At 45.4% G+C, this 14,480-nt stretch overlaps 1 protein-coding gene across 1 annotated transcript in view; it reads left to right on the top strand.

The window, feature by feature from the left end:
* Positions 1 to 14,180, top strand: part of SNX27 (sorting nexin 27) — an 86,461-nt gene extending 72,281 nt beyond the window's left edge. Inside the window, exons 9-12 of the mRNA XM_037060371.1 lie at positions 7,941 to 8,090; positions 8,654 to 8,782; positions 9,185 to 9,244; positions 10,369 to 14,180. Coding sequence (XP_036916266.1) covers positions 7,941 to 8,090; positions 8,654 to 8,782; positions 9,185 to 9,244; positions 10,369 to 10,416 — 387 coding nt within the window. The 3' untranslated portion in view covers positions 10,417 to 14,180. The remainder of the gene's footprint in view (positions 1 to 7,940; positions 8,091 to 8,653; positions 8,783 to 9,184; positions 9,245 to 10,368) is intronic.
* Positions 14,181 to 14,480: the final 300 nt, after the last annotated feature.

The raw sequence follows: 14,480 nt of genomic DNA, 5'->3' as shown, positions 1-14,480 counted from the left end.
CAAATGTCAAATGTAGATGATTGAGAATGAAATGTTCAAGAGAGATTTTCCATTTCTTTTTTTTACTCACACAAACAGCAGGCGTTTGGAACTTGGAGTTTTTCTTATATTGGAGTAGCCTGATTTTGCAACTGTTGAACTGACAAATAAGAAATTTCTGGCCCTCGCTGGTGTGGCTCAGTGGATTGAGCTCCAGCTGCAAACCTAAAGGTTGCCAGTTCAATTCCTGGTCAGGGCACATGCCTGGGTTGTGGGCCATGTGCCCAGTTGGGGACATGTGAGAGGCAACTGATCTGTTTCTCTTACACATCAATGCTTCTCTCCCCCTCTTTCTTCCTCCCCTCCCCTTCTCTAAAACGAAAATAAAATCTTTAAAAAAAAAGAAATTTCTGTTAGTGTTTCAACATAATTTCTAGTGATTTCACACCAGGCAGTAAATGTGAAAGTCGATGTTTCTTGACGTGTAGCCTCAGATCAGTTTTATGGGAATCACTTGTAAAGCTGCTCACAATGCAGATATCTGCATCCCATCTCACATTAACTAAGTCAGAATCCCTATGGGTAGGATCTAGGTTTTTTGGTTTTGTTTTGTTTTAAATTTTTTGGAGAAGGGAAGGGATAGAGAAAGGGAGAGAGACATCTGTGTGTGGTTGCCTCTCACGCACCCCTTACTGGGGACCTGGCCCATGACCCTTTGTTTTGAAGGCAGACACTCAATCCACTGAGCCACACCAGCCAGGGCAGGATCTAGGCATTTTTGTAAAGATTTGTACAGAAGCACCCTGGTGATTCTGAAATTTAAGTTGCTTCAGAATCACTGCTCTAGGGTTTTGAGAGGGTTGGCTCCCAAGTTTCCTCTCAAGTCTTTATTTTAATATCAGACCTGATTTGACCATTGGCAGGTTGGTTAGGAGAACAGAGTTCTGCAGAGTGGACCTCAACCCACTCACCCAGCTGTTCTGCTTTGTGAAGTCCTAAGTCTCTACTTTCATGTGCCCTATTTCTGTATTTACCTGCCTTGTTAAGTATTGAATATTCACAAAATGTCTCATGCCATACCTTTCCTTTTTTCTAACCTAATGTGGGCCATCATCTGAGTGGTATGTGAATCAAGGAAGTTAATTTAGGGTTCCTATTTAACTACTCAAAATTTAATATGAAAGGAGAATGGACAGGATAATTTTGTGTTTTAAATGCAGCTATACCCTTATGCAAATCTGTTTGAAAACAAAAATTCACTTTTATTTTGGAAATATAAAACTTTAAATGTTTCTTCTCTTCGTGCTTTGCACTAGTCCAGGAATGTAGAGATTGCCCACTTAGAGTTGAGAAATACTCCCTGACCCTAGTATCTTGGAAACCTTGTCTCCCCAGTGAAACTTGACCTCTGTCGTCTCACCAAAGCCACGGGTGCCCTTAGTTTCCACTCAGGTTATTTTTAGAACTACGCCATTAGGAAGTCCCCTGAAGGTCCTTTACTTTCAAGGACTACATTCCTAAATATGGAGGGTTAAGTCGGCTTTTTCATTTGAAGGGGATAGAGGGAGCGACACATTGGTGTCTGGTACTGTTATGGACATGATGTGTAGATTCTCATTTCCTCCTTATGACGGCCATGCAGGTGTTATCCCCACTTTGCAGAGGAGGGATGGAGTCTGCGAGAGGAAAACTCTCACCCAAGATCACAAAGCTTGGCAGAACTAGGATTTGAGCCCATTTTGTCTGGCTCCAAAACACATGTTTTTTCCTACATCAGAGAAGGGAGGGTGACAGCAGTGTCTTATTTCCAAATGGCAGAGGGGAAGACCCTGGGTAGAAGTCACAGAGAGTTTAAGATACACAGAGCTCCCCATCTCTTTTTTAAAATTATATTTTATTGATTATGCTATTGCAGCTGTCCTGATTCTTCTAGCTTTGCTCTCCTCCACCCAGAACCCCCCTCTTCCTTAGGCAATACCCCCACCATTGTTCATGTCCATGGGTCATACATATAAGTTCTTTGGCTACTCCATTTCCTATACTATACTTTACATCCCCATGGCTATTCTGTAACCACCTATTTGTACTTCTTAATCCCCTCACCTCTTCACCCATTTCCCCATACCCCCTCCCATCTGGCAACCTTCAAAACACTCTCTGTACCCATGATTCTCTCTTCTTGTTGGTTTAGTTTATTTTTTAGATTCAATTGTTGGTAGGTATGTATTTATTGACATTTTATTGTTCATAGTTTTGGTCTTATTTTTTTTAAAATAAGTCCCTTTAACATTTCATATAATAATGGTCTGGTGATGATGAACTCCTTTGGCTTTCTCTTCTTTGGGAAGCTCTTTATCTGCCCTTTGATTCTAAATAGTAGCTTTGCGGGGTAGAACAATCTTGGCTGTAGGTCCCTGCTTTTTATGACGTGGAATATTTCTTGCCAGTCCCTTCTAGCCTGCAAAGTTTCTTTTCAGAAATCAGCTGATGATCTTATGGGAACTCCCCTGTAGGTAACTAACAGCTTTTTTCTTGCTGCTTTTAAGATTCTCTCTTTGTCTTTAACCTTTGGCATTTTAATTAGGAAGTGTCTTGGAAATAGCCTGTTTGCATCCATCTTGTTTGGGAATCTCTGTGCTTCCTGCACTTGTATATCTATTTCCTTCACCAAGTTAGGAAAGTTTTCTTTCATTATTTTTTCAAATAGAATTTCAATTTCTTTCTCTTTCTCTTTGCGTTCCAGCACCCCTATGGTGCAAATGTTGGAATGCTTGCAATTTTCCTGGAGACTGCTTTCACTATCCTCATTTTTTGGGTTCCTTTTTCTTCTTGTTGCTCTGATTGGTTTTTTGCTTCCTTGTGTTCCAAATCATTGATTTGATTCTTGGCTTTATCTATCTTACTGTTATTTTCTTGTAAATTATTCTGTATTTCAATTAATGTATCCTTTGTTTCTGATTGGATTTTTTTTTTAGATTGCTTTTATTTTAGGTGTGGTTTTTTTTAATATATTTTATTGATTATACCATTACGGTTGTTCTATTCCCCCCCTTCATTCCCCTCCACCCGCACACTCCCTCCCCCACCATTCTCCCCGCTTTAGTTTATAACCACGTGTCTCAAGTTCTTTAGATTTTATATTTCCCCCACTGATTGGAATTTTTTTAATGTGATTGGAATTTTTTTATGCTGTTGAGATCCTATTAAGTTCCTTGAGCATTCTTATAACCAGTGTTTTGAACTGTGCATCTGACAGACTCTGATAAACTGCTTATCTCCCTTTTGTTTAGTTCTTTTTCTGGAGTTCTGATCTGTTCTTTCAATAGTGTCATGTTTGTTTGTTTCTTCCTTTTAGCAGCTTCCCTGTATTTGTATCTATGTATTAGGTAAAGCTACCTTGAATCCATGTCTTGGTAGTGTCACTTAATGTAGTAGGTGTGCTGTAGGTTCTAGTGGCACAGCCTCCCCTATCACCTAGGCTGGGTACTTCAGATGCGCCCTTTGTGTGGGCTCAGTACACCTTCCTCTTGTAGTTGAGCCTTGATTGCTGTTGGCAGATCAATGGGAGGGATTGACCCAGGTTGATCAGCTGCAAGAATTGGCTGTGACCACTGACCAACACCTTCTGCCCTCCATGGAGGATCAACTATGTAGGGACAGAGTGGTGGTGCTCTGATGTGGTCTGTAGCTGTCCATTGAGTGTGTAGGCTCTGGGGTTTCTGGTGTGGTATAGGCCAAGGTCAGCCTCCACTTGGATTTTGTCCTGGGACACCCTGCATGAGCTGTAAAGCTATATGAGATGTCTTCTACTTGCACTGGGCTTACAGATACCCAGGCAAAGCCAAGCTGTGAATCTAAGCTAGCTGCTGCTAGTGCTGGGCCCGGGGCTTGCTGAAGCCAATGGTTGCTTGTTTGATATGATTTAGCTAGTTGTGAAGCATGAGTGAAGACCAGCCATTCTTATGGAAAAACAGTGGGATAGAGTCTAAGGGGACCTCTAGGGCAGGGCAAATAAGTGTCAGCCATGTTGATGGAGTCCCAGATATGACACCAGACTGCTGGCTCTGTGGGGGGGAAGATTCAGAAAAGGACAATGGCCTCTGCTGTCCTTGATGCCAGATACTTGTTTCTTCCACGTCCTACTGGTGCCTTTCACACTGTCACCCTGTGGAGCTCAAGAGGGAGTGAGGCAAAGTAGGTGAGGTCATGTGTGGGTTCTCTAAGAGAACCCTGGGCTGGGGGGGCTGGTGTGGGGCTGGGACTCCGCACTCCCGAGATACTCCTCCTGAACCTTTATCCACCACACATGGATGGGGGCCCCTCTAATCAGTCTGGGTGGGTGTGGTCTCTTCAATTCCATAGTTGTCAGACTTCCATTCAACTTGATTTCAGATGGTTCTGAGTGATGGCTGCTCTACACTTTAGTTGAAATTTTGATATGGTTGTATGAGGAGATGAGCCGTGTCTGCCTGTGCCGCCATCTTGACCTCCCCATCTCTTCTGATGTCTTTCCCTAATTTCTCCCTTTGTCTGAGTGTTTCTCTTTTTAAAAAATCTATGTGGTAAAGTCCCAATTAGAAAAATGGCAGAATTTTTTTAAAAAACAGTAGTGGTACCTCTCAAAGAAAATTTGAGCAAATGTGTTTTATGTAAGGCATTTTTGTGAAAGTACACGAGCAGAACCAGTCTCAAGGCTGTGTGACACCTACTGGCATTTGCAGAGTTCTTAAGCATCTTTGAGCAGAATTTGCTGCTTATTGAGCAGGAAGAAAATTTCTGATGACTGTGTTAGGAGGTAAGCCTGCTTGCAGGGCACTTTTCTCTTCTACCTACCATATTGTAGAAATTTTCAAATATATAAAGAAGCTGAGCCTTGGCTGGTGTGGCTCCGTGAATTGAGCAGGAACCTGTAAACCAAAGGGTCACTGGTTTGATTCCCAGTCAGGGCACATCTCTGGGTTGCAGGCCAGATCCCCCCAGGCGCATGAGAGGCAACTACACATTGATGTTTCTCTCCCTTTTTCTTCTACCTTTCCCCTCTGTCTAAAAATAAACAAATAAATAAATAAATACAGTATAAAAGAGTAATATATTTAGCCACCAGGTACCTATTACCCAGCCTCAGCATCCTTCAGCTTTCTGCCATTCATATTTCATTTGTCTCACTCATGTACTTTTTTCTCTAGAGTTTTTAAAAGTAATTTACAAACATATTATTTCACGGGGCATTTTTTTCCCCTCACCCAAGGATGTTTATTCATTGCTTTTAGAGACAGAGGAAAGGGGATGAGGGGAGAGAAATATCGATGTGAGAGAGAAATATTGATGGGTTGCCTCTTGCATACACCTCAACTGGAGACCAAATCCATAACCTGGGCATGTGCCTTGACTGGGAGTTGAACCTGCAACCTTTTGGTTTGTGGGTGGGACAACACCCAACCAACCTCCTGTATGCCCATACTGACCAGGGTATACAAGAAGTTTTTATTGGATTCTGTACAGAAGAGAAATGCTTAGTTGTCAAAAATTATTGTCAAAAAATGGATCCCTGGCTTTGGGCTCCGGGTGGTATGAGTACAGAACTCCCTCCGCGCTGAGTCTGGGTCTGGCCGCCTATCAATGCAGCAGATAGGCCTGGAAGCTGTGCAAAGTGAAAGGGAGTTCCTGCCCCAAGGTTCACTGCTCGGGGTGTTTCTTGAGAGAGGAAATAGTTGAGCTCTCTGGCAAAGGATAGCAGAGCCTTTAAAAGTATTTTTAATGTATAATTTATTGAATACCTAATTGTGCACTAAATACTGTGCTAAATACTGCAGTGCTTGCAAATTACTATGTAAAGTAGGTCTAGTTATTTCCCTTTTTATAGAAGATGAACCTGTGGCTCCTGGGATTTAGTAATTTTCTTGAGTTCAAGTGACTTGCCCAACAGTTAGGAAGTGATGGGGCCAGGATTCAAGCCCAGGCTCTTGATCACCCCTCCATGTACTGCTACCTGCCCCAGTCTTTGCTTCTTGTAACCCCATAGGAGTTCTCTTCAGTGACACTGCCTGTCGTGCTTATCAAAGTATAGTGGCTGGGGGGTTACTTTGTCTTCACAGTGCCAACAGTAAGGCTGTATCACTGATTCAGGAAGGATGTGATAAACGGGGATGGAATAGAATGGTGGAATGGGAAATGAGAAGAAAATTATGCAAATGAAGTATTATGACACTTCTTAATTGACCCTGCCCCTATGTTCTTGCTACTCTTTAATGATTTTTACCCCTTTGAAGTTGCTACTATTTTACCTAAGGAGAAATAAACAGAAAATAGGGAGCATGTGGTGTGATTTTTTCCCTGGGTCCTTTAGTACCCAGTCAGTCCCTGATGCCAGGAGCGATGGGTTCAGGTGCCATTCATCGGTACCGCAGCCTTAGGTTGCCTAGGGTCCTGTTTGTGCCCCTGTCCTTCTCTTTCCTCTTGGTAAGTCAGAAGGCAACTCTCTAGTTGTATTCTGATCTCCCTGCCCCTGTAATTGAAATCTACTAGGGTGCCGTGCCTTTGTCTTCTCTCCAACACTCCACACATGTCACCAGATGTGCCCTGCTCTTCCTGTGTGATTTGCGAGGCCATTTGCTTGTTTCCCAGGCATTCTCTGAGAGGAAACCAGGTCAGAGTCCACGAGCCTTTTTTAAATCATCTTTTCCCTGTTTCTTTTCTAGTCTCCTTCCCACTTGTCTTCTTTCACTCTCTTGTCTTAAAATAGTGAATTGAGTAAAAGAGAGGCCAGCCTTAATTACAGAAAAGAAGGGACAGATTGCTGAGTTAACTCCAATAGTTCAGAGACCTCTCTGGAGTAGGCTTGTAGCATTGTACCTGTGAGGGTCATACATGTCACCCTGTATGATGCTCATGTGACTTGATTTGGGTCTAGGTGCTTTTTAAGGAGACCCACGGGAGGGTGGGGCTGATTTGGGGATTACTTAGTCATAGAGAATTAAACCTGGCTTCCCACTTACTATTACCTGTGGCCTTACACAAGTATCATATTAACTCTGGGTTTCTGTAAAATGGCTAGTTTTTAAAGTTTTAGGTCGCTTAATCGTCAACACCGAGATCATTGTAACCTCTCATTGGAGAAGAGATAGGGAGAAACATTAGCCCCCTTCCTTTTTTTTTCTCTTTTCTTGAAACAAATGCCAAGTTTATTTGTTCGTTTCTTGCATTTTCAATCTCTTGATAACATCCTTTGCCTGAGACTCTTTGCCATAGTCCTTAACCAGCACACAGCTGTAGCCAGCCACTTTCTGGGGTTTTCCCTCTCTGTCGATTTTGCAGGGGCCTACCCATTCTCCTAGTGTCTTACTGTCATTGACCTCAGTTAGGTCGACACAAAGGGCCTCCACCAACTTGACATACACAAGGGCATACAGTTGGATGCAAGCACACAAAGGCAGGCTTGGCACTTGTCTAAGGCTTTGGCATCTTTGTCAATTATGCGCACTTGGTCGTTGTGGATGAAGGTGGGTTTCAGCACCTCTTGTAAAGTCCATTACACCTCCAGCTGCAGTGCCGTCCTTTCCATGGCAGTGGGTTATGGGTGGAGCTGAATCCTGAAGGCAGCCAAGCCTCTGCCTCCACACAACTCAGTGGATGCAGGGAGGGCCCCGTTTCTTCATTGTGAGACTAGATTCCATTCCTCTCCCTTAGGTCCAGTGAGATTAGAGTCAGAGGGTATTGTAAGTCCCCTTCTAGTCCTAGCAGTTTTGGTTACATGTCTCTTCTGACTCTTTCTGTGTTATCTTTTAAGTAGAGAAAGGGTTGGAAGTGGGTTAAAGGATCATCTTGGAGTTTGTCCCAACTTAGGGGTGGGCATGAGACCCAGAGGCCTCAGGTTGTTGGGCAAGAGGATTCTCTGTGTTCCTGTGCCATCTTGGCAGCTCTAGTTCCATAGCAACACTGTTTTGCCTTCCTTCTTTTTCTAGTACCTCAACATGCTGAGAACCTGTGAGGGCTACAATGAAATCATCTTCCCCCACTGTGCCTGTGACTCCAGGAGGAAGGGGCATGTTATCACAGCCATCAGCATCACACACTTTAAACTTCATGCTTGCACTGAAGAAGGACAGCTGGAGGTGAGAGTTCAGCATGGGGTTGTGGCTGGGAACACTGAGGATACATTGTTACTCACTCACTTGCTTTATTTTAGTGTCTTGCTGGTGATTGGAGTGGTTGGTGGTGGTGGAGGAATAATGGAGTTGAAACTGTTTTGACTGGGGTGGATAAATAGGCACTGTATTCATACTGACCCTCACCTTCTTCATGTGTTACACTGACTTGTGTTCTTCTGCACAGTCTTTTCCCCTAAATGATCAGACATCTTCACCCATTTCTCTTCTGCTGCCTGGTTCAGAACCATCTTTTTTTTTTTTTTTTTTTAAGATTTTATTTCTTTATCTCTAGAGGAGAGGGGAAAGAGAAAGAAAGAGAAATATCAATGTATGATTGCCTCTCATGCGTCCCCCGCTGGGAACTGGCCTGCAACCCAGGCATGTGCCCCGACCGGGAATCGAACCGCAGTTGTTTGGTTCGCAGGCCTGAGCTCAGTTCACTGAGCCACACCAGCCAGGGCCCAGAACTATCTTAACTAAGCCCCCCAGCACTCCGAAATGTAACACTCTTGTTCTCTCTTGTTTAGAACCAGGTAATAGCATTTGAATGGGATGAGATGCAACGATGGGATACAGATGAAGAAGGAATGGCCTTCTGTTTTGAATATGCACGAGGAGAGAAGAAGCCTCGATGGGTTAAAATCTTCACACCATATGTGAGTAATAGATGGGGAAGCAAGCTTGGGGAAAGTAGATTGGGCTGAAAGTTCTCCTTAAAGTAAATGCTGCGTTGGAGGGAGCTGCAGAAATGGCAGGGGTCTTGAAATCTAAGCTGTTTGAATTCTAGAGCCCCAGGTTCTTCCGGTCTTTCCTTGAGGCCTGGCGAGGATTGGCAATTTCTCATCCCGCTTGACTCACAGTTACCACTAGAAGGAGCCAGAGAATAGTAGATGAGCCAGACCTGGGTTTTGTGGGGTTTGTCAGGGCTTTTCAGCTGAGCAAGTGTGGAAGGAAGGTGGGATGACTGGGGGGGCAGAAATTCAAAGGCGTGGCCCTGTGGTACCTGGTCCTGAGAAAATGAGTGTTGCTATGTTGTTTTTCTTTCTTTTTTCCCCCAGTTCAATTATATGCATGAATGCTTCGAGAGGGTGTTCTGTGAGCTCAAGTGGAGAAAAGAGGTAATTCTAAACACTCTCAAATTGATTTTTTTAATCCGTGTTTAAATGCATAGGCCAATGGCTAGTGACCTGGGACCCTCACCTTCATCTCTCCTCTGGGACTGTCAGTCAGGCTGGTTGCCCCGTGTGAGCCAGGGTGCTCCTGCAGAGAGGGATAGTCTCTAGGTGCTGAACAGAGGGCAAAAAGCCCTGCTGCTTCCCTGGTCTGCAGGACGGGACGGCCTTGGGCTGTGTCATCTCTCATGACTTCATGGGCCCTCCTCTGCCTGTTTTTATCAAATCATCCTCCATGCCGTTCCTGGCCCAGAAGGGCAGCTGTCCTCGGTTTTAGCCGCTCTGACTGGATGAGTCACAGCGGAGTCTGTCCAGACTAACCAAGAACACAGCGGGGGAGGGGACGGGAGGCAGGTGTTTGCTTGGGCTTTACTGCTTTCTGTATGTGCTGGTGCTGGAGCAGAATTTGGAAGCTTCTGAATAATTAGCTACTTAGTCTCAAAGAAAATGTTTCTGAGGTTCAGCAGGTGGAGTCAGGAACTTGAAAATGTATATTCCTGGCTCCAGCTGGTGTAGCTCAGTGGATTGAGCACGGGCCTGAGAACCAAAGGATCAAGGTTCGATTCCCAGTCAGGGCACATGCCTGGGTTGCAGCCAGTTCCCAGCAGAGGACACACAAGAGGCAACCATACATTGATATTTCTCTCCCTCTCTCCTTCCCTTCCCCTCTAAAGTAAAGGTAAATGAATAAAATCTTTAAAAAAAAAAGAAAAGAAAATGTATATTCTTGGTATAGCAGAAAGAACAGTGGGCTCTGAGAACCAGACCTAGATTCTCTCCTGGCTTTTTTTCTCTTGTGATTTTGGGCAAATCAGTCTCACTGGAGCCCAGTTTTCTTATCTTTTCTGTTATGTAAAACAGGAAGACTGAGCCAGACGATGAATAGCCAAGGTCCCTTCCAGCTTGAAAAGGCCGTGATTCTAGATGGGAAGTTGTACTGGGGGAAGAGGCCAATCAGATCAAGTCACCCAGTTGCACATTTGATTCTGTTTGAGTGGTTGTCTCCAGATGGGAGGCGGTGTGGACACCTGAGGCTTCCCCATAACTCTTTCCTTCTTTTTTCCTTTCAGAACATTTTCCAGATGGCAAGGTCACAGCAGAGGGATGTAGCCACCTAGCCATCCCTTGTCCCCACCCCTTTTCACCTTCATCCTCTTACCCCTTTTGTCTCCCACGTCAGACAGAGTAACCATTAACACAAAAGAAGAGGAAAAGGAAAAAAGTCACTATACTCAAAAGCCCTAAACTAAATATTATTAATAATCCTCCTGAATTTCATGTCTCTGGAATTGAGCTGGTAGAAAACAGCATTTTGGTCAGCACCAGGAGTCAACTGAGCTAAGATTGGAAAAGAAATAAGCCCAACCAACTCGCCGAAGGTATCTTTGTCCTTTCACCTGGGCCTCATGCCAACAGACTCTCCTTGTACTATATTTTTAGAACTGGAACTATGAACTCCATCCGTTTGCACTGTTCAGACATATATATGTATGTATGTAAAAACTATATATACAAATTAGCTGCACGTATATACATATATATTTCTTTTTAAATTTCATATTGATGGCAGTACCTTTTTTAGCTTGTGTTTTTACACACCTTTCACTAGAATTCATGACTTCTCTCTTGCTCTCTTTGTTTTGAAACAAACTTGAAAAAGGAAAAAAAATTACAGGGAAAATACCTCTCCTCATGAAGGACTCGAAAAGTTTACAATCTGCTTGGGTTTTTTCCCCCCTTTTGGTATTGAGTGAAGACTCTGGCTCATCGGTTACTGGAGAGTCTGAGGAGCAAGGGGCATAGTTCCTTTATCTTCCGAGGGAATGTTGGGGAGGGGAGGGGTGTGCCCCTCAAGGGCAGCAGGACTGCAGGGCTGCGGGGGGAGGGGGTCTACACACTTGGTGTGGACTCTTAATTCCAAGACATTTTTCCCGCCCCATCTCTGCCCATCCCACTCATGGCTTTCTATCCACATTCCGCATTTTCCTGCTTCACTGGGGCCCCTGTGTGCTTTCCCTCAACTGGCCTAGAATGTATGGTAGGTGGGCTCAGGGGGTCAGTGCCACAGGAACCGGAAACGTTTCATGGTCCTAATTTCTTATTTCCTTGCCTTTTGTGAAGCGGGGATAGTAGTGGGCACCAGAGTTAAGGCTGATACCTTTAGACACAAAGATTGGGCTGAGGTAGGGAAAACAAAGAAGAAACCCCCCATGCTCGTGAGCTTTTCCTTACTCAATTCGTGACCAATAACCCCCTGTAACTATTATATTCTCTGTGACTTCTTTGAGCAGCTTGTAGGGAGGGATCTGACAGGACCCCAAGGCCTTGGGGAAACGGCACGGGTCAGTGATCGGTGCCAAGCAAACCACAGCCCGCCCGAGCCAGCCGAGGACCCAGAAAGGAGCAGCAGGAATATGGTTGATTTGGGTTGGGTCTCAACTCTTTAAAGAGGATGATGAAGGAAAACCTTTTTGTCCCTTAAAGGGCTCCTCATCTGACCTGCAGTTAGACCTTTGGAGACCTGAAAGCTCATCCCAGGATTAGGGCCCAGAGCTGACCAGAGCAGGGCAGCGTTCTCAGCCCCTAGGCTCTGTATTTAGATACTGCACTGAGGCCTCTGAGTCAGGCTCAGATGCAACTGAAACACATCTTTGAGCCTTCTTTTCTTTTTCCCTTCTCCACCTTCTAAACAAAAACCTCCATAGGGTGGCATCTTCTGCGTTGTGTAAGGGGGAGGCAACCGTAGCTGGTTGTAGTCCGCTGCATGGAGCCGTGTTGGGGTGGCTGAAGTTTCTTTTTCTGTAACTTGTTTTTGCAGATCATTATGCGGCCTCTTTCTCTCCCTCACTCTGTTATCATGGCAGCCAGTTGCCCCATGGGAGTGTAGGATCGCATAGGATACCCTGTCTTCCCTCCCCTTCTTTGAACCCAGGTGAAATCACAAGAGTGCAAAATGTGTGAATGCTGAACGTTCCAAGTTACAGAGAGTGACCCCTAACTTGAAGGCTTTGACACAGGATTAACTTCTTCTGACTTAAACGAATTTAATAATGAGCCAATGGACCCTGGAAAGAAGATATGATTTTCCACTCCAAAATGCTGAAGAAGCTTTTGACACCAGCTTTTTTCAAACTATAAAAAATAGCAGTAGTTCGCCGCTGTTCCCTCAGAGTGGGCTGGGAAGGAACAAATCCAGGAGGCCATGCAGCAGCCCAAGTGCTGACCTCTGGATGTGAGATGTAGTGGGGAGGCCCTTAGAAGTGGGTAGATGCTGCTCTGGCCCCCTTTGGCGTAGAATTCACTTGGTGCTTTGGAGACTGGGTGGAGGCCCCCCAGGCAGGTGCTCTATTGGCAGAATCTGTGTAGGAGCCGCTCCTACTCGAATCTGTACCACTGACAAAGCGCCCAGTTGCAACTAGGTAGGGGGTGGCCCCAGGGCACAGCGCCTTCTCTCCCACCCACAGCAGGCCGCCTGCGATGGGGACAGAGGTCTCTGGCTGTGTAGCTCCAGGGGACCCAGCTCTTATTTGCATGAAGCAGTGTTGGTGTGACACTCCCTTCCCTCCTTACTCCGCACTTCTCTTCTCTGACCCCTGCTACCTTTCCTAGTCCTGGGTTCTGCCCAGGGAGGCTTTCGTTGCAGTTTGTCTCTGGGAAATGGAAGGGCTCCCCCTTCCCCTGCCTCGTCTCAGCAGAGCCAGCAGAATTTTCCTGGTCTCCCGTGGTCCTCCCCTCCACACTCAGTTTCAGTCCTCTTTAGTAAAAGCTTCTTTTATGGTAAAAGAGTTTTTTATGGATCAGGAGTAAATGCAGGCCCTGAGAAACCTGTCCCTGTAGAAAGGTTCCCTTAGGCCATGCTTTGGGCTCTCTGCTCTTTATACTTTTGTTCTGCCCTCCCCTTGCCCTAGGCCTAAGCTTAGCACTATGAGTGCTCAGGGCAGCTCCTAGGCCTGGACAGAGCTCTCAGGGAGGAATTGGATAAATCTTCAATACCCCTACGCTGGCCCATCTGGTTTCGTCCTTTAGTGACACCTGGCCAGTGGCTTTGGGCTCTCCCCTCATGTAGCTCCTGACCCAGTGCTTGGAGCAGCAGTGTAGGGCATTGACAGGAGGTGACGCTGCTCTCTCATCTCAGAATTTGTCAACTTACGGGTCTGGCTCCTTGGAGGCAGTTTTCTTAACAGACTACATCCTGGTTGACCCGAACTCTTCAGACCTTGAGAGACTGCTGTGCCCGCCCCTGTCTCCGTCGTGCTCTGGCTGGATTATTGCAGCAGTGGGGACCTCTTGGCCTGTTGGACTCCCAACGTGCTGTTGGGTTCCTGCACCAGGGTCACTGTGTCACATTAGCTTTCTTTGGGAGGGAGGATGGTTGGTTGAATGCTGAGAGAGAATAGAGGTGATAGGTGCGCTTTAGGGCCCCATCTTCCAGTCCCGCCACCTGCTTCCTCTATGAAACCTGAGCGCGTCCTGCCAGGCCTCACTCACCCCAGGACAGCAGCAGGTGTGTGGGAAGCTTAGGTCTCCAGTCAAAGAGGGGAGAGATACAGGGTGAAGTCACGTGGCTGACTGCCGAAGTTGGACCCCGGTTTTGTATCATGCCCCCTTTTTAAGCCAGTGAGCTGGGCTTCAGTTTCCCCAGGCCATGCACTCTTTTAATTTATTTGAGAGAAACTCTAATTGTATTTTCACTGCAGTATCTTGTATTTTTTATTTGTGATTTAAGAAATGTGAAGAGAAAATACACGGACACATAATGGCTAACAGTGTTTCTTTCATTCCTTGTTCTAGAGCTAACCACTCTAAAACTGTTTGGTAATGTCACTTAGTGTAATTAATTGTAACATATTCTTTTAAATAAATTGATTTATTGATGAAACTATTCTTTGGTTTCCTAGACTACAAGTCCTTTGGGTTGTGTGGGAAGAAGTGAAAAGGGACCTGTGAGATTTGCGTTAGAAAGGTCAGTCTGAAAAGCTCTCCCAATTAACCAGTGAGGCAGTCTGTTGAGGGCAGGCGATGGGGAAGGGGGAGAAAAGGAGGAGCTGGGAGGCCTGCGGTCTAACATTCTGTGTCCGGTGGCTCCTCTGAAGATTCCTCCTCCCCCGTCAGATCCCAGAGTTGATTGTGTCCACCTGCACAAATCCTTGTTCGTTCTCAGGACTTCTCAACGTTGTACACA

Source organism: Sturnira hondurensis, unplaced genomic scaffold, assembly GCF_014824575.4.
Source record: "Sturnira hondurensis isolate 20B ecotype Veracruz unplaced genomic scaffold, ASM1482457v3 Scaffold0011744, whole genome shotgun sequence".
In the NCBI taxonomy this organism is placed as follows: Eukaryota; Metazoa; Chordata; class Mammalia; order Chiroptera; family Phyllostomidae; genus Sturnira; species Sturnira hondurensis.
The sequence above is the reverse complement of the archived record's forward strand: the minus strand, read 5'-3'. Positions and strand labels throughout refer to the sequence as shown.